The 23253-nt window shown below is 42.5% G+C and overlaps 1 protein-coding gene across 2 annotated transcripts in view; it reads right to left on the bottom strand.

Annotated features, from left to right (window-relative positions):
• The window catches only part of METTL13 (methyltransferase 13, eEF1A lysine and N-terminal methyltransferase), a 527633-nt gene that overhangs the window by 457459 nt on the left and 46921 nt on the right, over positions 1-23253 (bottom strand). For both annotated transcript variants that reach the window (XM_044062734.1, XM_044062735.1), the window contains exon 2: positions 6959-7706. In XM_044062734.1, the coding sequence (XP_043918669.1) occupies positions 6959-7706 (748 nt within the window). The remainder of the gene's footprint in view (positions 1-6958; positions 7707-23253) is intronic.

Consider the following 23253-nt stretch of genomic DNA (forward strand, 5'->3'; position numbering starts at 1 on the left):
AGAAAGAATTAAATTGGGTGGCTAATTCATGTTCTGGAGCATTTGGGTCTGGGGTAGGAGTATCTGGTTTACTGGGGTGGAGGAGAGTAGAGATCCCTTTCCAAAATTTCTGAGGGTTGTTTTTATTTTGGTTTTGGAGTGTAGAGAAATAGTTTTGACGATCAGAAGTAATGAGTTTCTTTACTTTGTTTCGGAGCATTTTATATTCGTTAAGGAGTGGTGCTGTCTTGTGTTTTTGGTAGCGTCCCCAGACTTTGTCTCTTTGTCTCATGATAGCAAGAGTAGTTTTGGAGAGCCATGGGGCTGATTTAGTTTTTATTCTTTTAGTCCGTAAAGGAGCTTGGGAGTCAAGTAATTTTAAGAAAGTTGAGTTGAAGTATGAGACTGCATCGTCAAGAGATAGTGTTTTTAGACAGTTCCAATTAATTGCTTGTAGTGAGTTTGAAAAGATTAATGGGTCAAAGTGTTTATGGTCACGGATTGTAATGTGGTTATGAGTCTGCTGAAGGATAGTGGGAAGCCGGTGGGTAAAGGTGGGTAAGTGGTCACCAAGTGGGTCGGGAAGAGTGCCACTGTTGTTGAAGTAGTGAGGGTGGGAGACTAGAATCCAATCCAATATACTCCCATTGGAGGGGTTTTGGGCAGGGTGGGTTACCAAAGTGATCAGTTGTGAGAAATTGTAGAGGTTGATGTTAGTGGGGTTAGTAGGAGACTGTATAAGGGCCCAGTTAATATTAACATCTCCTAGGATTATGGTTTCATTACTAATGTTACTGGATAGCCAGGAAAGGATGAGTTCAAGTGTGGAGATATTATCCCCTGGGGGGATGTAAAGGGAAGCTATACATATATGTTTATGATTATTGATTTGTAGCATGGTAAGGAGAAGTTCGGCATTGTTAAAGTGTGGAGTAGGTTTGTTGTATGGGGTAACTACTAGGGAGGAAGTGTATAGGAGGGCTACTCCTCCACCTTTCTTGTGAGGTCTGTCTTTTCGTATGATGGAGTAGTTAGGAGGATGTGAGGTCTGTCTTTTCTTATGATGGAGTAGTTAGGAGGAACTATTTCAGAGTCTCTAATGTGTGGTTTTAGCCAGGTTTCTGAAATAGTGAGGATGTCAGGTTTATTGTGTATGAGCCATGCATGTAGGATTGGGACTTTGTTTACTACACTTTGAGAGTTTAAGGAAGTGAATAATAGGGATTTATTTATAGCAGTAGTAGTGGTGGGGCCTGGGTTAGGATGGATGTCTCCAGATATGAGAGCGCTTGTCAGGTGTAGTATGTAATAGTTTATGTGGGTAGTTAGCAAGGAGATGAGATTGGGTTGTTTTGTGAATTGGAAGAGTTTGCTAACAGTCAACTAAGACAAAAATGCAGGGTAACAGAGAATAAAAGCAGACTGCCTCTTTTCCACCTACCTGTTAAAAAGATTGTGATTAAAGGAATTATTAGTGGAAATTAGTTGAGAGATATTAGAGAAGACGGATATTTCTTCAGAAGAAACAGCAGGTGAGAGGGATAAAATGAAAATGGAGTTAGGGTAGAAGTAACAGAAAGAGATATATTTAAGAAGTAATACAATTACTTAGATGGGTTGACAAAAGTGAAAACATTGCAGAATAGGGGGAATCTCACAGAAGAAGAGGAGGAACAACTGATGAGTGTTAATTAGAAAGTAAGGGAGTATTCAAATAATATGCAGGAGTTTAGTTTTTATAACTCCAGAGCACAAAAACTTTTAGTATGATGACTTGGGCAATATAGAAAGAGAAAGGCTCCCTAAGTTTGGTGACAACCCTATGACACAAAAATATATATAAATAAATGAAAAAAAAACAGAGCTATAGGATATTTCAGAAATTTTACAAAAATGTGTATACAGCATATGAATGTGGAAATTGAGAAAGAGCATTAAGGGAAATATTTATGGAATATTTACTCATGCCAAGATTACAGGAGGATTAGGCTGAACAACTAATAGTGAAGATGACATAAACAATGACGTATATACAACCTGCAGGGAAGTCCCCAGGAACACATGGTATTCCTGTGGAAGACTGGAAAGCTAGGGGAGAAAAAAGTGATAAAGACCCAGAAGATTTTGTTAAACAGTATTTTAAAAGGAGAGCAAGTGCCAGCAACTTGGAAGACAGCTGTGGTGGCTGTAATACTTAAAGAAGGTAAAGACCCATCAGACCCAGCTTTACATAGACCCATTTCACTTTTAAATCATGATTACACAGTGTAAGTCTATTCTAGTATTTTTATTCTGTATTTTTACTACTTTCTTGATTACTTAATGTTTATGTATTTTTTTTTCTTATTTATATATTTGTATTTATGTATGGAAATATATTTTATGTATTTGAAATGTATATAAAGATGTTTTTACTCATATGTTTGAAACTATACACTGTACTGTCTATGTTGTAATCTATGTATCTATCTTGGAGCTTTTCTCCCCGGGCCTACACTGAAAAAGGACACATGTCCAGATGGGCTTTCCCGGTTAACAAACGTAAAATAAATAAATATATATTGTTAGTTATCTGGGAAAATGATAATCATTATCTACACAGTTAGTTAAGCTGTATGACATATGTATCCCATTAGACTACTTAAAGCCTACTATTAATGAAAGAAATATTAACTGGCTTGATTTAACAGAAGCATATCATTTGATGTCCAGGGTAGTGGTAGTACTACCTTGCCAGGTAAATTCGCTATGGGGATTTGGAAAATTCTGCCAGCCCTCCCTAGAGACAGAGAGAGAGAGAGAGAGAGACAGAGAGAGAGAGAGAGAGAGACAGAGAGAGAGAGACAGAGAGACAGAGAGACAGAGAGAGAGAGAGAGAGAGAGAGAGTGTCTGTGTGTGTCTGTGTGTGCGTGTTTAAATAATACTTTGCGTGAAGGCAGTTACCACAGATAAAGGGGTACTAGAAGACAGTTGTTCACAGACAGAGCAGCAAGACAATGTCCTTAGAGTGCATCATTAAAGAATCAGCTCTGTATGTGGCCTGTGTTTAATCCAGTCTGAATGTGTTGACTGGAAGCCCATAACCAAGACAACAGTACATATTCCCTTTATGTTCTTGGGTCCAGGTTTTACTTTGTGGATTAGTTACTGAGGGAACAGGTTGTGCTTTATGAAGCAGTCATTGAAACAGACTTGTGTGCGCTTTCTTGCTATTGCTTCCCAATTTTTTGGCAGTGGTGAGAAATCAAACCCCATTTGTGCCTGCCAACTTGATGTCAGCGGGTGACATCCTGTTATCTAGGTGTCACATTGGTAAGACCAATACTAGGTAAGCCATCAGGGACCATAAAAGACCTAGTCATATACACATTTAAGCAGACCACCTTAAATATTCTTGCCATCCTTACGAGTGTTTAATAGTACCACCTGTCAAAATCAAGAACATAACGCTGGTGTAAACTTCCATTGACCCTTCAATCATCAAGAGTACCTTATAGACAGACAAAGTAGAACTTTGCTTGCCCTGTAGTGGTAACTTATTCCACAGCCTGGAAATATATTGACTTAGAAACCTACGCCTCTATGAGGCTGGTTTATTTGTTGGTGTAAATGTAGGTCTCTAGTATTGTTAACTGTAGAACCATTGGATTGGCAAAGAAATAGGAGGTCAAATAGAATTGTCTTTCATGGCTCACTCCTCTCCCATACTTAAACATCATCATATTCAATGTTCAGTGTCTGTATATCAAACTTTGCCTCCTTAGAGGCTTTCTAGATGTTTGTAGGGACACATGACTTTATCTCAAACCATTTTTTTTAATAGGAGGCTATTAGCCTTCCTAATACTAGAGTGGAGTCTATAATTTTCCTGTCATGCAGTGGAATGAGTTGCTTTTTATAACAGTCCTAGAAACTGGAACATTAACTAAGGCATTGTTGTTCCAAGTATCAGGCATGTGATGCTTAAACTCAAGTCCCAATGTGGCCGCCAAGATGTCACATTTATAACATCTTATCATGAATATTAGATTGCCCCTAACCAGTCTATAAGTTAAGGAATATAAAAGGATAATGTCTTTTAGCCTTTTCTCACAGCTAAGATGTTTAACTTTTGAGAGGGGCCTTGTATAGTACTTCTTTATCAATTCGGCCTTTTGTATTTGTTCTGCTTCTCTTACATACCTAACCAGCACCATATTCTTCTTTCCCCTCCATACCTAACCAGAAGCACCTTTGGCTTCCACTCAATACATAATCAGCAACATATTCTTCTTTCCTTCCACACCTAGTCAGTAGCACCATTTGTCTTTCTGTGCCCTGACCTCCTGGTTCAACCTCTGCACCTCCAACATTCAAGCAATCCAGAAAACTCACTAAAAGTTTGGTTCATAGTGGATTATTAGGCTAATGACCACAGGGGCCATTTGTAAGCCTATCCATACCTTCTATGGCCTAAGGTGAGAATCAAATCATGTACTCTGCTTCTGTGAGGTAAATACCTTAACCATTATGTAGCCCCATGCCTCCTAATGCCCAAGGTGAGACTCAAATCCTGTACTTTGCTTCTGTGAGGTAAATACCTTAACCATTATGTAGCCCACCCATGAAAGGTGAAAACCTTAGCCATTATGCCATCCCACTGAATGGCACCCTTTCTTACTGACTCCTCTTGGAAATCTTTAGCATCATCTTATTGCCTCCATTCACTTCCATACATATCACCAATCCTTACTAATCTTAATTCTACCTTACAAAATAAACATGAGGTTTGCTACAACATAACAGCCAAGTTTGCTTCAAACTTACTTAACCAAACTCACCACTGCCTAGCACTAAAGCACATAACCTCACTAGAATTACCAAATTACTTTACTTACTTACAGCTAATTACTGCCCATAAAATAGTAAACAAATCTAACACCTGCCCTTCACTAAAAAACATAATCCAAAACCACTCTCTATCCAGGAATCTCCTTTCAAGCAACAACAAATTTCTCCAGGCCACCACCAAGTCTTACAACAGTGAAGCAGACTCCATTTACTCAACTTATATAACCAAAAACTAGAACCCCATCCCACTTACCTTAAAACACAACATCATTACAACAACATTTAAGAACAACAACCTAAAACAATATCTAAATTATTCATGGCTATGCTCATATTCCCATGACTAATCTGTCCATTTTTTTCTCCTCCCATATCTACATCTTTTCTTACTCTCATTTCAGTTCTATTCTATCCACCTCTACACTTTCTTCACTTATACTCAAGCCTCTTCCATCTACCTTATTCTTTCTGCACACCTTTACTCATCTCATTTTACTTAATTTACTCATCTCATTTTTACCTGATATAACCTCAACCTCTCCTTAGTCCAAATTTATTTCCACTACTTAATCATTTCTATTTGTTGTGTTGATTTTTTCCTAATCTTGTACAAATGTGTTTTAACTACTTATTTATTTATTGTCATTTAATTTCTTGTAAAGTCTGACTGGATAGGAGTCCATTTTCAGCAGAGGCCCAAGGAGAAAAGTTCCAAAGTATTAAAAAGCATTTTAAGAACAATACTTTTACAGTCTTTAAAATGAATACAAAAAACAAACACAGTTTAAATAACTATATCAAATTAGACATAATATAAAACATTTGTTACGTATAGATACAAGTTATACGACAATGATTTAATAGTTAGAGAAATTTTAGCCAGTCCATAATAATACAAACAAACTACAATATGAAGTGAAGCTTATGGTATATTTAGAGAGAGAGAGCCAAGGGGACAGAAATTGATAGAGATAAGGAAGTGAGTGAAGAAGGGACAGTAAGGAGATGTAAGGTATGAGTTGTTCACATTTAGGGATACAGTTTATCTTGGTGTTGAGCAAGAACAGAGACAGACTCTGGCTAGGAAGTCTTTCAGTATGGTTTTAAAGTATAGCAGGGAGGGTACTGACCTGATGGATACAGATAAGGAGTTCCAGGCCTTAGCAACATGGTACAAGCACAGACAATGCCCAGCATATTTTTAAATTTTGTTTTTTTCATGGGAGAGGGATTTTAGGAAAAAGTAGTAGTAGTTGTTTTTTTAGGACTGAGCATGAGTTGCGAGTTACAAAGCCATGTTTTAGTCGCTGTTACAACTTTCTGAAAAGTTTTCTGGAGGTGTGCCACACTGCCAGAAGTGCAAATGAGTGTGGAGTTATCTACATACTGTATTAGGGAGACCTGTCACATGGATATGAGCAGAGTGTTAGTGAGAAGGTTAAAGGGAATGGGTCAAAGGATAAAGCTTTGTGGTACTCCGGTGATGACTGGGAGGTATGGAAAGAGAGGGTGGAGTGCCATGCAACTGAGTGATACCTATTGAATCGGTAGCTTTTGAAAAACAGAAGGCTGGGCTGACAGAGGAGGACATCTGAAGTAGAAGTTTACTGTGACAAAATGTGTTGAAGGCTTTAGACAAATCTATTTTCCTTAATCTATATTTACATTACTGTTTAAAATAACCAAATAAATTTATGTTAAAATATTTACAATACTGTTTAAAATGACCAGTTGAATGTATTTTAAAATGTTGTTTTATGCACTGCATATGTTATATGGAGCTCTTCTCCCTGGACCTCCACTAAAAATGGGACATATTATCCAGATGGAATTTCCTGGTAAATAAAGCAATGAACAAAATGATTACATTTTGGCACTCTCACCCACTTCTTAGTGCCTGTGGTCAGATCTCTACCTTGTGGTTCTTCTTACAACAGTAATACCATACCTGCCATTTATAGCTGCACTACTTACTGTTAAAAGTCCAGCAATACAAAGTGTAAGAAATAGAAATGTAGTCTCATCGTTCAAGATACTTCATTCCCAACCAGCTGAATACCTACACTCAGTCAATTCTATATCACAAGCTTCTAGCATAAGAAAACATTCCAAATTACTCTTTTTAGTTGAATGACTGGTGTTACTCACCTATAAAAATGGCAAAGATATTTGTACGTGAAGGTTTCACACTGGGACAGTCCACAACATGGAGAGTATAACGAGTCTTACTAGTGTCTTTTTCACACAAATTCAATGACACGCTGTCATGAGACCTCATCTTTAACTTATTTCTCAAAAGGGCATAGTGCTGCCTTTCCATCACAGCAGCAATGAGCTTACTAGTACTTTCCAATCTTGAGGGTCGGTCCTGCTCATCAATGCAGATTTCAAGGATCATTGTAGAACCAGGGATCTGTTTAAATTTTGTACATACAAACACAAAAACTGGCATCACAAACTGTCTCTCTCGCATGTTCTCCTCATTCTCTGCCATTTTGTGAACTCTCACCATCCACCCTTCTGCAGAAAAATAATTTACCACTTTCTTCAGGATGTGTTCCTGAGCAAGTGAAATGCACACAAAACGACCACCAACCTGAAGGACCCGTCCAATCTCAGAAAACATCCTGTTAACATTTTCTACAGTCTTTTCACTTTCGTCTGTCATGATGGCATCTAACGTGCCCTTGTCTAGAACCACTTGGAAGCAAGAGTCCTCAAAATCCATCTGCATTAAGTCCATTGTAATATATGCCATTTTAGGCCTCTGGACTGAGTTGCGTTCCTTCATATGAGTGATCACCACTTCACTAATGTCAATGTTGATTATTTCCCGGTAACCTACATCATACATCTGTTCACTCAGTTCAGAATTGCCACAACCTACAACAAGAACCTAAAGAGAAGACAGAGCAAATAATGAAATAAACAGGCTTTCCAAGATAAAGGCATATAAAAAATACAATACAAGACAAGCACTGATCCATTGTTTGACAGTTTCTATCTGCTATCTCACCAGTATTTCACATTCTTAGCTTCCTCTGAGTGCAGTAAATTCTGTTCAGTTTGACATTTTCTTAAATATTTACTCATTATGTACTGCATGCACCATACACCAACTTGATGTTACTGTCCCTCTAACCATCTTGTCACGTACCTCACCAGTCATTCTGACTTAGTTGTAGACAGAAGTAGTCAGGTAACAATTAGACAGCTTGCAGATGACTGCAGTATACTAGAAGAGAAAAGATGCCAGGGAGTGTTTCCTCTCAGCAGAATAATCACATGGTAAAGCAAACTACAGTTGTGTACACTTACCATAAATGTAGATGTTCAAGTGTATTCACTGTTGCAGTCATCACATTTGGGTTATCTGCTTGCATTAGCCCTCAGTCGGCCTGATTATCAAAGTCTTGGGCCCTGCGTCTGTTGTTGTCTCATCTTCCATGACTTCAGGTAGTCAGGGGTATAAAGCATGCAGCCGACGCCATTACATCAGTTTTTATTGCCCCAGATGTTAGGTGCCCCCATAATGGGAAGCAATTATAAACAAGGTTACACCTCCAACAAAAAAGCAAATACACCAAAAAGCATTAAGCATAGTAAACCAGAATACAGCTATAGTCAATAGAAGTTAGGGGGCTGGAGGGAGGGTAACCAGGACTGCAACAGTGAATACACTCGAACATCTACATTTATGGTTAAGTGTACACAACTGTACTACGTTCTTCGTGTTTCACTGTTGCAGTCATCACATTTGGGTACATTCCCAAAGCTAAGGATGGGAAGAGGTAATTAGATAGCATTAGGACCAGCTATAAGGCCCTGCAAGACTGCAGTGGCAAAGCGAGCTCTGGATTTAGAAAAAAAAATGGCAAGTGGTAATGCTTGGTGAAGGTATGTACAGAACTCCAGGTAGCAGCTTCAAGGATGTCCTTGGTAGGGACACCTCTGAGAAAGGCTGTAGAGGTAGAGGTAGATGCAGCCCTGGTTGAATGTGGTCTTATCCCCTATGGGGTAGGTTTTCCATGGTGCTTATAGCAGAAATGAATGCAATGGCCTATCCACTTGGAAATGGTTTGCTTTGAAATGGCCTTCCCTTCTGCCCCTGCAGCAAATGCAACCAGCAGCTGTTCAGATTTCCTGAGAGTCTTAGTCCTGTCCAAGTAAAATCTAAGTTGTCTGTGCACATCCAAGGAATGCAGTATTCATTCCCCTTTGTTCTGTAGATTAGAAAAGAAGGTTGGCAAATGAATGGACTGATTAAGGGCCACAGAGGATACAACCTTGGGCATGAAGGAGGGATTGGTCTTGAGGGACACCCTGTCAGCATGAAAGATGATGAAAGGCTCCACTGCCATGAGGGCCTGTATTTCAGACACCCTTCTTGCTGAAGTGATGGCTAGAAGGAAAGCTGTTTTCCAAGAAAGGAATTTCAACTCTGCATTTGCAGCTGGCTCAAAGGGAGGTAAAGTGAGGTTTTACAATACAAAGTTAAGGTCCCTGGCTGGAGTAGGGACGCTCCTGGGTGGTCTTATGTTTTTGGCCCCTCTGAAGAATTGCTTTAGTAGTGGATGAGAGAAGAGGGGTGGTTCTGTATTGTAATGAGCTGAAATGGCTGAGACATGTATTTTGATGGAGGAAAAGGAAAGGCCCTTGTGAAGCATCTCAGTTAAGTATTGAAGAATATGTGGTAAACTGGGCGCAACTGTGTCCATCCCCTGAGTTTGGCTCCAGGAGCAGAATTTTTTTTCCATTTTTCAGCATAGGATTTTCTAGTACTAGGCCTCCTTGCCTCCAAAATGACATCCATCAGTTGCTTACTGAGGGATGGTAACAGAGAGATCAGGTAATTAGCCAGGCTGCCAGGTTCAGGGTTTGAAGCTGTGGGTGCAGAATCTGGCCCTCCTGCTGGGACAGCAGGGCAGGGGTATGAGACAGGTACCATGGTGCCAGCAGTGACACACTGCGCACGAGAGGGTACCAGTGTTGGCATGGCCAGTCTGGTGCAATCAGTATTGTCCTTCGTTTGTCCTGTTTGATCTTTAGTAGTACCTTGGAGAGGAGAGGCAGAGGGGGAAAGGCATAAACTGCTAGGTTTTTCCAGGTGAAGGACAGGGCATCCACTTTCCAAGCTTGTTTGTGAGGAGTCCTTGTGCAGAATTTGTCAATTGGTAGTTCATAGGTTCATACTAGGCTATCTGCCCTAGGGCATTTATAAGCCTAGCCAGAGTGTGTTTGGCTTTCGTCACCCATTTTAAATTAATTTTGCTATGCCCTTTTTCGAGGTTAGTATACTGTGCCTCTGTCTAACAGTGACACAGAAGTGATACCCGGGGTAAACCTACGATCTCCCATCCACTCATCAAGATTCCTCTTGAAGAGAGTCAATGAAGGACTCTGCCTAACCTAGACTGGGATTTTAATCCAGAGTGAAGGGAGCCTCTGGGTTATGAATCTGTCCCTCCAGCATGTCCTATTTATTTCAGTGCTGAGGTTCAAGTCTCTCAAGCGCGTAGCTCGATGGGATTTGGATTTTCTGAGGTGCAGCATGTCCATTAATTCCGTGTTGGACATGGCTTTATATCTCAGGCACAGATCTCCTCTGAGCAGGCGGTATGCCACTGAGTAGAGCTGGAGTTTCTTTAACCGGGCAGCATATGGCATCCATTTGAGCCCTTTGATCCTCTTGGTGAAGTACTTTTGGGATCTTTCCAATTGCTGCAGGTGTCTGGTAAGGTACATCCCAAAAGGGGCATTGTACTCAATTATGGGCCAGATGAGGGATGAGTAAAGAGGCACGATGACCTCCCCTGATTTAGATGTGAATCCCTTCATGATTAGGTGGGCTATATAAAATGTTTTTCTAACCACTTTGGCCACGTGGTTGTCAAATGAGAGACTGCTATCAACTTGGGTCCCCAGGTCCCTAATTACTTCTTCTGTACTTAATGGATTACCACCTATGTGGTAATTTGTGGGCACTTTGTTTTTGCCAAAGGGGATGACTATACACTTTTTGGCGTTTAGCTTGAGGCTATGGCTCTGGCACCAGTTGTCTGTTTCTATGAGGCCCTTTTGGAGGATGCTTGTGTCGGCTGGAAAGTCGATTATGGCGCCCAGTTTGCAGTCATCTGCGAACTTGGTCAGCCACAGTCCTTCCGTGTTGGCCTGTACCTCCGAGAAATATATACCGAACAATAGAGGTCCCAGGACTGAGCCTTGTGGGATGCCACTTGTAACTGGTTTGGAGTCCGACATGGCTCCAGCAATTCTAACCATAGGGGTTCTTGTCCTTGAGCCAGTTTGCAACCCATCTAGTGACATAGGGGTTTATATTTAAGCTGGTGAGCTTATCTATAATGCCCGAGTGGGGTATTGTATAGAAGGCTTTTGCGAGGTCCAGGTAGGCTGTGTGGACCACCTTCCCCTCTTCAATGGCTTTGGTGACTGTTTTAAAGAAATCGACCAGGTTTAAGAGGCAAGATCTGCCCTTAACAAAGCCGAACTGGGTAGGATCCAGTGTCTGTAGGTCCCCAATATCGTTATTTATGAGATTCATGATGATCCTTTCCATAGCTTTGCAGACCAAGCTAGTCAGGCTTATGGGGCGATAGTTTCCAGAATCCACTGAGGCACCACCTTTGTGGAGAAGGACCACTGTTGCTGTACGCCACTCTTTGGGTACATATCCTGTAGTAAGGCTGAGACTGAACAGAAGTTTTATGTTTGGGTTTAGCTCTTCTTGGAGTTCATGTAGGACGCAGCCCGGGACACCGTCTGGTCCCATTGATGCTGTGTTTTTGCTTTGGAGAGGGCGGCTCTTACCTGACCATCTGAGATGTCAGGGGGGCAGCACTCTGCTGGGATAGATATTTGCCCTTTTGGTGGGGAGGGGGGGGGAGTTTGCGCTGAACCTGTCAGCTAGGATGTTGCCAATGTCTGTGGGTTCGATGTACTTTTTGTCATTTTTGGACTAATTCTGAGCATATCTGGGAATTCCCACCCAGGTTCCTAACAAAAGAAAGCCTTGCAATTATCCTTAGTGTCATGCGCAATGTTTCTCTCGAAGCTGGCCTTAGACGATTTTATGAGTGCCCGTAGTTTTTTGCTAATACTGATCAAAGATGTCTTGCCTTTTTGGGATTTTGCTCTATCATGTAGTAACTTCCTCCTTCTACTGTATAGTTTGTTTATGGCTGGGGTCCACCAGACAGGACGTCTGCCTTTGGAGGATTGGGTCTTGGTGTTATTTGGGATTGCATGAGCCATGCATTCCTGAAGGTGTTCCTAGAATGCGTTTATAAAGGATTCTGCGGTCTGGGCAGTATTTTCCACAGGCTCAGGGGCTTTGAAGGATTCCACCTCGGTTTTGAGGAGTGAAATTTGCTTTAGAGAAGTTTTTCCCTGTGGTTTTCTGGGCAAGGGGTGGGGTCGGGATGTGAATATCCAGTGAGATTAGTTTATGGTCTGATCTTACCAATGAGGGATACACTTCTGGTCTGGAGCATAGAGTCCCCATGCTGGTGATGATCAGGTCCAGTATGTTTTCCCCTCTTGTGGGAGTGGTAACAAGTTGTTCCATAGCATTTGAGTTTATAAATTCTAGGAACCTTTGGGCTAGGGTGTTGGAGCTAGAGTAATGCTCCCAGTCTAAGTATGGGTAGTTGAAGTTGCCCAATATAATGGTGTTTGGAGAGACCTTCATATGTTCCAGTGTTCTCAGGAAGTTCTGGAGGGGGCAAACAGGTCTATCTCTGGGCTCCCCCCATTTGTTTCTCAACATGCTGAATATGTTTGGTTCCAGTTTCCACTTGTGTGGATCCATGAGATTTCTGCTTAGGTCGTCTGCCAGTGTATTTAGCTTTCCTGGTAGGAATTGAGCCTGTAGGTGCACTTGGTAGCTTAAGGCTGTGTTCCACAGAGCCATGGTTAGTCTGCAGAGAGGGTATGACTGGGTTCCCCCCTGCTTGTTTATGTACCACATAACAGTGGTGTTGTCCATATTTACCAATAATTGTCCTGGAAGAATGTGGTCCTTGAAGGCTGTCAGAGCATTCTGCACAGCTAACATTTCTTTATGATGGATATGCAGGTGCATTTGATTTGGGTTACATTTGCCCTGAATGCACTGCCCTGCCAAGTGAGCACCCCATGCATAGTCTGATGCGTCTATTGTTAGGTTTGGGCGGAAGGCGGTAGAGTGAATGGCAGTCCCTTGTTTTGGTGGCAGGCCTCTGCTCACCAAAGGAACTCTATCTGTAGACAAGGCATGATAGGAATCATTGATTCTAGATCCTGAGAATGCTGACACCATAGGCTTTATAGATACCATTGTAGTTTCCTCATATACAGTGTTGCATACAGAATTAGTAGAATGCAAGAGGCCATGAACCCCAGGGCTTCCAGTATTTTCCTTGCAGATAGCTGGGTCTTTGTGACCAGTAGTTTGAAGTAGACTGCCAAATGAACTTGTTTCTCTGGCGTGAGGTAGGCCATCTGGGAAGTTGCATTCAAGCTTGCTCCCAGGAATACAATTTGTTGGCAGGGCACAAGATGCGATTTCTTTTTGTTTATGGTGTAGCCCAGCAACGTTAGCAATTTCTTTACAAATGCAAGATGATTTAATAGTATGTCCTGACTTTCTGCCTGAATTAGACAATCGTCCAGGTATGGATATATTTGAATATTTCTTTGCCTGCAAAATGCAATGACTGGAGCTAGGCACTTTGTGAATATCCTGGGCACAGTAGATAAGCCAAAGGGCAGTGCAGAGAACCAATAGTGCATGTAGCCTGCCCTGAAGCGTAGGTATCTTCTGCAAGATTCCCTTACTGGGATGTGCAGGTAGGATTCCTTTAAATCCAGTGTTGCCAACCAGGCATCTTTGGCTAGCATGGGAAGCAGCTGATGAAGAGTTAGCATCTTGAATTTTGGGATTACCAAAAATGTGTTTAGGATAGACAGGTACAGAATAGGACGCCAGGAATTGTCATTTCTGGGTACCAGGAAAAGTCGTGAGTAGAAACCTTGCCCCCATTCTTCTGCTGAGACAGGCTGAATAGCCATGATGCTTAAAAGAAAGAGAACTTGCTTTTGAGCCTCTACCCACTGATTTGGGGGTAGATCTGGCCAGCCGTTTAGGGTTGGTAAGGAGTGGAAGTGGAATCTGTATCCTTGGGAAACTATATTTAAATTGTCCTGGGTAATGAGCTCCCAATTTTCTGCATGCAGGGCAATCCTTCCCCCTAAAGGAACAGTCAGTTGAGCAGGGCTTGGAAGGTTTAAAGTTAAGTCATTGAGACAGTTTACCATAGGGGGGAGTCTTACTACTCATTGCTTTGGAAGTGGTAGCCCCCCACTGCTTAGGCCTGTGCGTAACTTGAGACTGAAGCCTGGATGTTCTGCTGGTTCTGGGTTTGGACTGAGAAGGTCTGGAAGAGGCAGGAAAGGACCAATTCTTAGAGGGCTAATGCCTACTAAATCTGGGAGGCTGTACTTGCAAGAAATCTTTAACAGTTTGCATAGATTTAGCTTTTTCCACCATCTTTCAAGTACTACTTCTGCTTTGTTGCCAAACAGGCGGTCTTGGTTTAAGGGAGCATCCAGTAATTTAGCTTTAACATGATCTGGCAAAGATTGCTCCTTAAGCCAAGCATGCCTTCTAAGTACAGACCCAGTGACAGCAGCCCTGTAAGATACCTCTAATGAATCAAAACCACATTGCAAAGTATGTTTTCCAACTTCTTCAGCAGAATGCATTACATCCAGTAAATCTTTATTTTCAGCACAGTCAGGAATCAACCTCATTTTCTGTTTAAGCAATCCAAAAATATGCTGCTGATACTTTACCATATGAAACTGGCAGTTTAAGGCCCTATTGGCCAAGGTTGCAGAGGTGTATACCTTCTTACCCCATCTATCCAGCGCCCTGGAATCTCTATCAGAGGGGTAGAATTTTTGGCAGTAGTAGCCTTAATGCCCTTGGGTCCCTGTGAAATGGTCTCGGGATCCACAGTAGGATTTTTAAAGAGGAACTTGTGAGAGTCAGTTACCCTGTAATACCCATCAGGTTTTCTGGGGGCAGGAGGTAAAGATTCAGAGGCCAGGCTAGATTCCGAGAAGGCATCATCGACAAAATCCAGTACAGGAGGGACAGCTAAAGGCCTATGTTGAGATAGGAGTAAGAATTCCCTATGCCTCTTTTTGGAGTAAGAGTAATCCTGGCTTTTCAGCGAAAATGCTCCCTAAGAGTATGCAAGGTTTCACCAAAAGAGAAATCCTCTGGAGGGGAAGAAGAGGGAAGTTAGTCAGTGTTTGCTGAACTTTGTTATTTGCTAGTAATTACAGGTGTGGGGGTAGTCACATTCTTTGATTTCCTGTCCTTGCCTATTTAAGTGGTACAGTGTGAAATATTTTCTGCTTAAAAACCTCAGCTTTGGCCGGCTAAGGACTTGCTGTATTCAACTGGACGTATAAGAGAATTTAAGTACCTTTATCTGCTCTTTTTTTTCAAACAAATACAGTATTTAAATTGATTTTAACTGTGTGGAAGGAATATTAACTGAACTGGACGTTTTGACTCTGCTCTTCAGTTAGTGCCACCCACCCTCCCTGTTTTTGTTTTGGTGTTAATCTTAGTGGCCTTGCAACTGCCTGCCCCTCTTGTAAATTTGTGTTTGGATACTCCTTCTGGGCCCATCTCATTTGCTCACTCAACTGAGTGCAGTGAGATCATATTCTGATTTCAGACACTCCTACTGTGTACAAAGAGAGCATCTGGGAAACAGAAAAAAAAAATTTAAGCTCGTTTCCTGCCTTTCCTGTTAAGTGGTATAGACTATTTTGTAGGCTTCTGAGCCCCCAAACCCTTCTGTGTTGGAGGGAAGCCTAGCTTAGTTTTTTTTTCTTATAACTAGCCAGTTTTCTAGTTTCAGCACTCAAATCTGTTTCTTTGATCTCAGCACTTATTCAGAAAAAAAAAAATTCATCTGCTTTTACTGTACTTGTGTTTCTACCTACTTTTTTTTACTTTTGCATCATCTTAAAAGTACTCAATTGTATTTATTACTGCTTGGTGTAACTCATTCTAAGCCTTTTGGTTTAAACACTTGGGCTTCGGACCAGTTGTTTTGCACTGGGAGGGTTTGTGGTCTGCACTGTAGTGGCAGAAAGTACAGTTGTGTACACCTACCATAAATGTAGATGTTTGAGTGTCTTCACTGTTGCAGTCATAACTGTAGGGTGCTCCTGCCGGCAGACAGCCCGAGGTTGGCCAGAATCCCAAAGTCTGGGTCGGCTGTACAAGCCAGTACCCTGGCGTCAGTATCCTGATACATAGCCCTCAGCCGACGCCATCTTCTCCAGCCTTTCTTGCCCTAGATGTCAGAAGTCCCCAATAAATCAAAAATGAATCCAACAAGGAAACACAAATACACCACAAAAGAGAAAAAGGGGATAGGAGGGAGGACTGCAACAGTGAAGACACTCGAACATCTACATTTATGGTAGGTGTACACAACTGTACTATGTTCATCGTGTTTCACTGTTGCAGTCATAACTGTAGGGTGGAATCCCAAAGCAGTGAAAAAAGGGAGGAGGTTTAGACAGAAGGGGCAGCAAGAAGACCCTGCAAAACAGCATTGGCAAAGCCTGCCCTGGTCTTAGAATACAAAGAGAGATTGTAGTGCTTGGAAAAAGTATGCACAGAACCCCAAGTGGCAGCTTCCAAGATAACCTTGGTAGGAACTCCCCTGAGAAAAGCTGTAGAAGTAGCAGCTGCTCTAGTAGAATGACTTCTTACAGTACCTGGAAACGGTTTCCCATGATGAGTGTAACAAAATCTTATTCCATAAGAAATCCATTTGGAAATAGTTTGTTTGGAAATAGCCTTTCCAAGAGAACTGGAGGCAAAAGAAACAAACAATTGGTTAGATTTTCTGAACTCTTTAGTCTTGTCCAAATAAAATCGTAACTGTCTGTGCACGTCCAAGGAATGCAAAATCCTTTCCCCTTTATTCTGAGGATTAGGAAAGAAGGTAGGAAGGTGAATTGTTTGATTTACAGCCACTTTCGAAATCACCTTAGGCATGAAAGCAGGATTGGTCCTCAAGGATACTCTGTCCTGGTGGAAAATAAGGTATGGTTCCACAGCCATGAGAGCTTGCAACTCTGAGACCCTTCTGGCAGAAGTCAAAGCTAACAAAAGAACCGTCTTCCAAGATAAAAACTTAATATCTGAAGATGCAGCAGGCTCAAAAGGAGGCAAAGTAAGTTTTTCTAAAACATAATTAAGATCCCAAGCAGGAACAGGAGGGGTCCTGGGAGGCCTTAAATTCTTAGCCCCTCTCAAGAATTGTCTCACCAAAGGATGAGAAAAACAGGGGATCAGTATTGAAATGAGCAGAAATAGCAGAAGCATGAATCTTAATGGAAGAAAAGGAAAGTCCATTAGACAAAAGATCCGAAAGGTAAAGCAAAATAGAAGAGAGATCAGGTACCAGAGGGTCCAAGCCTCGGTCCTGCATCCAAATGTAAAATCTCTTCCATTTAGAGGCATAGGATTTCCTAGTGCTAGGCCGTCTAGCTTCCAAAAGAACATCCAAAACTTGTTTGGGAAGACTAGAAGAAATCAAATTCCTTTGAAGAGCCAAGCTGCCAGGCAAAGGGTCTTGAGATTGGAATGTAGCAACTGACCCTGATGCTGGGACAGAAGAGAAGGGTTCAGAGGGAGAATCCAAGGAGGCTCCAAGAACAGGTGCTTTAAAGTTAGATACCAAAACTGTCAATTTGGAGCAATCAAGATGAGGAACTTGGGCTTGTCCTGTTTTATCTTTAGTAATACCCGAGGAAGTAGAGGAAAAGGAGGGAAGGCATATCCCGAAAGGTTTCTCCAGCTGAAGGACAGGGCATCCACTTTCCAAGCTGTTTTGTGGAATGACCTGGTGCAAAAGTGAGGCAGCTGATGATTGAGATGGGATGCAAACAGATCTATCTGGGGGCATCCCCAAACTGCAGTAATCCTGTTGAATAAGTTGGTGTCTAGCATCCATTCGTGAGGATCTAAATTCTAAAATGTTCCTGCTCAGGCTGTCTGCTAAGAGATTCTGTTCTCCTGGTATGAATTGGGCCTGGAAATGTAGATTCAGATTTAGAGCTGTGTCCCATAAAGCCATAGCTAGTCTGCAAAGGGGGTACGAATGAGAACCCCCCTGCTTGTTTATGTACCACATGACTGTGGTGTTGTCTGTGTAAATCAAAAGAGGCCCTGGATGCAAAAGGTTCTTGAAGGCTAGAAGAGCATTTTGAACTGCCAACATTTCCTTCAGATTGATGTGCCAGTGAAGATGATCCTTTGTCCAGGTTCCCTGCTGGCAATTGCCTAGAAAATGTGCTCCCCAAGCATAATCCGAGGCGTCCGTGGTTATGATTTGAGAAGGTTGAGGAAGACGGAAAGGCTTTCCTATGTTTAAAGCACACACCCTGGACCACCAAAGGAACTCCTTCTGGAGGCAGGGGATCAGAGGAATCAGAGTGTCCAGATCGTGGTAATGCTGCGACCATACACTTTTCAGATACCATTGAAGCTTTCTCATATGAAGCCTTGCATTTGGAATCAACAGAATGCAGGAAGCCATGTAGCCCAGTGCCTGCAGGAATTTCCTTGCAGTGAGCTGAGGTAGAGTTGCCAAAGTCTTGAAAATTGAAGCCAGCTGTATTTGTTTTTCTGTAGTGAGGAAGGCCCTTTGTAAGGTTGTATTTAAGAGGGCTCCCAGAAATACCATTTGTTGAGAAGGGATCAAATGTGACTTTTTGTGTTCACTGAAAATCCCAGTAGGAGGAGAAGACGTTGAACAAAATCCAGATGTTGAAGTAAAAGATCCTTGCTGTCTGCCTGAATAAGGCAGTCGTCCAAATAGGGATAAATCTGAATCCCCTGGAGTCTGCAATAAGCCACTACTGGTGCCAGGCACTTGGTAAAGACTCTGGGCAGTAGATAAACCAAAGGGCAGTACAGAGAATTGAAAGTGTCTCGAACCTGCCTTGAACCTGAGGAATTTCCTGCGTTCCTGCCTGATGGGAATGTGTAAATAAGCTTCCTTTAGGTCCAATGTCAACATCCAGGCGTCCTAAGAGAGCATTGGAATCAGCTGCTGCAGAGTAAGCATCTTGAATTTTGGAATTTCCAAAAAGGTGTTTAACACAGAAAGGTCCAGAATAGGTCTCCATGAGCTTTGTTTTCTTGGAACTAGAAACAGTCTTGAATAAAAACCTTTTACCATCTCTGAGAGTGGAACAGGCTCTATGGCTCTCATGGCCAGAAGAGCATCCACTTGATTTAAGGCCTCTGACCATTGAAGTTTTGGCAAATCTGGCCAACTGAAAGCCCTTGGCAAGGTATGAAAGTGGAATTTGTAGCCGTTTAAAATCACGTCCAATACCCATTTGTCCTGGGTAATAGGAGTCCAATTCCTGTAAAAAAGAGAAAGTTTTCCTCCGAGAGGGGCATCCAGGTAAAGAGGTCCTGTAGCCCAACCGAGAGAGTCATTGAGTTTGCTTTCTTTGAGATTGGGATCTGTCTTCTCCCCTTCTAGGTGAAGAAGCAGTCCATTGTCTCGATCTGTAGGAGGCCTGAGCTTGGCCACGACCTCTGGAGCATCTATATCTTCCCCTTTGAGGCCTGTCAGACGTGGGAAAGGACCAATTTTTGGAGGGCCAATTCCTGGAAAATCTAGGAGGCTGAACTTGCAAGAAATCTTTCACAGTTTGCATAGATTTTGCCTTTTCTTCCATCTTTTTAATAACCTCCTCAGCCTTAGATCCAAAAAGAACATCATACTGAACAGGGGCATCTAATAATTTAGCCTTAACCAGCCTTAACCAGTTCAGGTAAACTTTGCTCACGAAGCCAAGCATGTCTCCTGATAACAGTACCAGAGGCTGCGGCCCTGCAAGAAGCATCCAAAGCATCAAAACCACAATGCAAGCTATGTTTGTTCAGTTGTTCAGTTGCATGCAATACATCCTGTAGTTCCTTATCTTCTGCACATGCAGGAAGGGAAGCAAGCTTTTGCTTTAAAACAGACAAAAGAAATTGCTGATACTTAAACATATGAAACTGGCAATTTAAAGCCCTAACAGAAAGGGTAGCAGAAGTATATACCTTTTTGCCCCACCTGTCTAAGGCGCGAGAATCCTTCTTAGAGGGAATAGGATTCTTAGAAGTAGCAACTTTAGCAGCCTTAGAACCCTGAGATATAGTTTCAGGATCAGCAGAAGGATTCTTAAATAAGAACAAATGAGACTCAGGAACCCTATAAAACCTATCAGGCTTAGAGGGAGCAGGAGGCATGGAATCAGGATTCAAATTAGCCTCGGAAAAAGTATCATCCACAATGTCAAGAACAGGAGGGATAGCCAAAGGCCTATGTTGAGGAAGAAGAAGGAATTCTCTAAGCCTCTTCTTAGAAGTAGAATAATCCTGACCTTCCCAATGAAAATGTTCCCTCATCTCATGCAAGGTTTCCCCAAAAGAAAAATCTTCAGGCGGAGAGGCAGAGGGCAAGGAGTCCTCAGCATCCGAATCCTCATAAGGAGGAAAAGAATATTCCTGATCAGAGGAAGAGACAGAAGATATAGAATCCTGGTCAGAGGAATCCATAGGAACATCCTGTCGAGGCCTTTTCTCGGGGGGGGGGGGTGAGAACCCCTAATCATTGTAAGCAAATCTTCAGCCATCCTTAACAATTGCTTCTGTGTCCTGGGAGTAGATTCAGAAGTAGCTTGAGCAGGAGCTTTAGACTTAACAGGAGTCTTTGTCTTTGCCTTTGAAATAGTGATGTGAGTAGACCTGAATACCCCCTCAGAAGCCGGTACCTGCACAGCGGTGCCGGACCCATCCGAGGGAGCGACGTCCGAAGGTCCTGCAGCAGATAAAATAGAAGGCCTTGATGGCTCCCCATGGGAATCCGTATCGGCCATCGGTTCAGAAGTGGCGGACGACAGGGGCTGCAAAAGCGCCTCACTAATGATAGCCGAACCGGACGCTGGCTCCAGCTGCAACGAGTCCTGTTTGGTCCTCTGAGGCCTGTCCTTGTCTTTGCGCTTCTTTTGAATTCCGGTAGTGTCCGACGACATTCTATAATTGAAGCGTCTGCCAAAGTAATTCAGAGCCCAGTCGTTGATAGTACGAGAATTAAACCTGGCACAGAACCAACAACAAGAAACGTCGTGGTCAGGGCCTAAGCAAGGTAGACAGTAAGAGTGGAAATCTTTATGAGGTATTTGTTTTCCACACGTAATACAATTATTAACTTTTTCTGACATCGGAGGAACAAGAAAAAGATTCCCCAATGGGGTACTTAGCTTTGAGAAGAGAAGTAAGAACTTCGGACCGACAACAACCAAAAACGCTGTTCGAAAATCGCCAACCAACGACTTGCGAGCTGCTTTCCACCGCACGGCAAGAAAGACTGGAAAAGATGGCGTCGGCTGAGGGCTATGTACCAGAGCTGCTGACGCCAGGGTACTGGCTTGTACAGCCGACGCCGGACCCAGACTTTGGGATTCTGGCTGACCTCGGGCTGCCTGCCGGCAGGAGCACCCTACAGTTATGACTGCAACAGTGAAACACGATGAACATCAGGTAGCTTACATCCTTCTAGGTTGGGAACTGCTGATTTGAGGGCTCAGTGTCTGTTATTCTAAAAGTGTATTAATTCTGGTTTAAGCACTTGGGCTTTCAGGCCAGTTATTTTACATTAAGAGGGTTCGTGGTCTGCACTCTTGCGGGAGGAGAGGCTGGACTCTGCCCTTCTGAGGTGGGAATTTCTGGTTAAAGGCTTATAGTGCATGCATATCTGAACTGCTTCTTACTGAAGTTGGTGTGCCTTGTTTGCTGTGGCATAGACTGGATTCGGGCCTGCTGGATCTAGCTTTGTTTGTGTAACTTGAGCACTAATCCAGGAATTCTCTAAAGTATTCAATTGTATTTATTACTGCTTGGTAGTAACTTGATTAAAGTGTAGCTATCATTCTAAGTCTTTTGGATTAAGCACTTGGGCTTCAGACCAGTTGTTATACATTAGGAAGGTTTGTGGCATGCACTGTGGTGGCAGGACAGGTAGCTTTCATCCTTCTAAGTTGGGAACTGCTGATTGACAGCCCAGTGTCTGTTATTCTTAAAGTGTATTAGTTCTGGTTTAAGCACTTGGGCTTCAGGCCAGTTATTTTACATTAAGAAGGTTTGTGGTCTGCACTCTTGTGGGAGAAGAGGCTGGACTCTGCCCTTCTGAGCTGGGAATTTCTGGTTAAAGGTTTATAGTGCCTGAATATTTGAACTGTATCTTACTGAAATTGGTACACCTTGTTTGCTGTAGCATAGACTAGATCCAGGCCTGCTGAATCTAGCTTTGTATATATGCTTGTTGTTTGTTCGCTTGTTATTTCCCTGGAATGCTAATTCCACCTAATACGCGGCTTCTCAGCACTTCTGTGGATCACTAGTGATATCTGCATTGCTTACTGTACTTATTTCCTTGTTTCACTTGAAAGAAAGTTACTGTTGGTCGTTTTTGCATTTAAGTTACCTGTAACACATTGCACTTAAGTTACCCGGCACTTGCTCACTAAAGCAATTATACAAGTCAGCACTAAAAATTAAAAGCACTACACCCTCACTCCCCACTGGCCCTGGTTTTCAATTATTAAGGAATTCCCAATATTATTCTAGCATGTCCAAAGGTGAGTTGTCAATCTTCTCTCCGGTCCAGCTGGTGAATCTGGGAATCTTGAGGCAATGTTACAACTGCCTCATGTACACAGACAACCCTCTCCTCCTCCCAACAAATTCCAACACATGTGAGAAATGCAACCATATAGCCAAACTGGAGGCTAAGCTCTCTCAACTCAGTACTGGCATAACCAGTCAGGAGGAGAAGGAAACCACACTCACTACAATTCCAGTCTCACATAGACCTACCACGACAGCAAACCAAACACAATCACACAAAAACATACTCAGAGGCTCTAAATAAAGATCTGCCGAAGCAGCAGAGACCTCCAAAACAGACACCCAAGCAGCCGCTACCCCAAAACAAAACACGTACAACACATATCTCACAAAGCCAGTGTGCCGAACAGTCACAGCCCTTAAGACTAAACAACACACCTGATACACTTGTAATAGGTGACTCTATCGTCAGGCACATTGAAGTCCCGCTCACCAGGCTGAACAAGGAGAGGGTCACGGTGAGCAGCCTGTCGGGCGCTAGGATCCGCCACATAACACAAGCACTCAGGTCACTCCAAGGCAAGTACAAATATGACTCAGTCATTGTCCATGCTGGTGTGAATGACCTGAGATGTACCTCCCTGGACTACATGAAAAGAGACATAAAGGAGCTCTCTGAGCATGTAGCCCAGGCTGGTATGACCCTGACCTT

Source organism: Protopterus annectens, chromosome 2.part1, assembly GCF_019279795.1.
Source record: "Protopterus annectens isolate FY-2018-M chromosome 2.part1, PAN1.0, whole genome shotgun sequence".
Classification (NCBI taxonomy): domain Eukaryota; kingdom Metazoa; phylum Chordata; order Ceratodontiformes; family Protopteridae; genus Protopterus; species Protopterus annectens.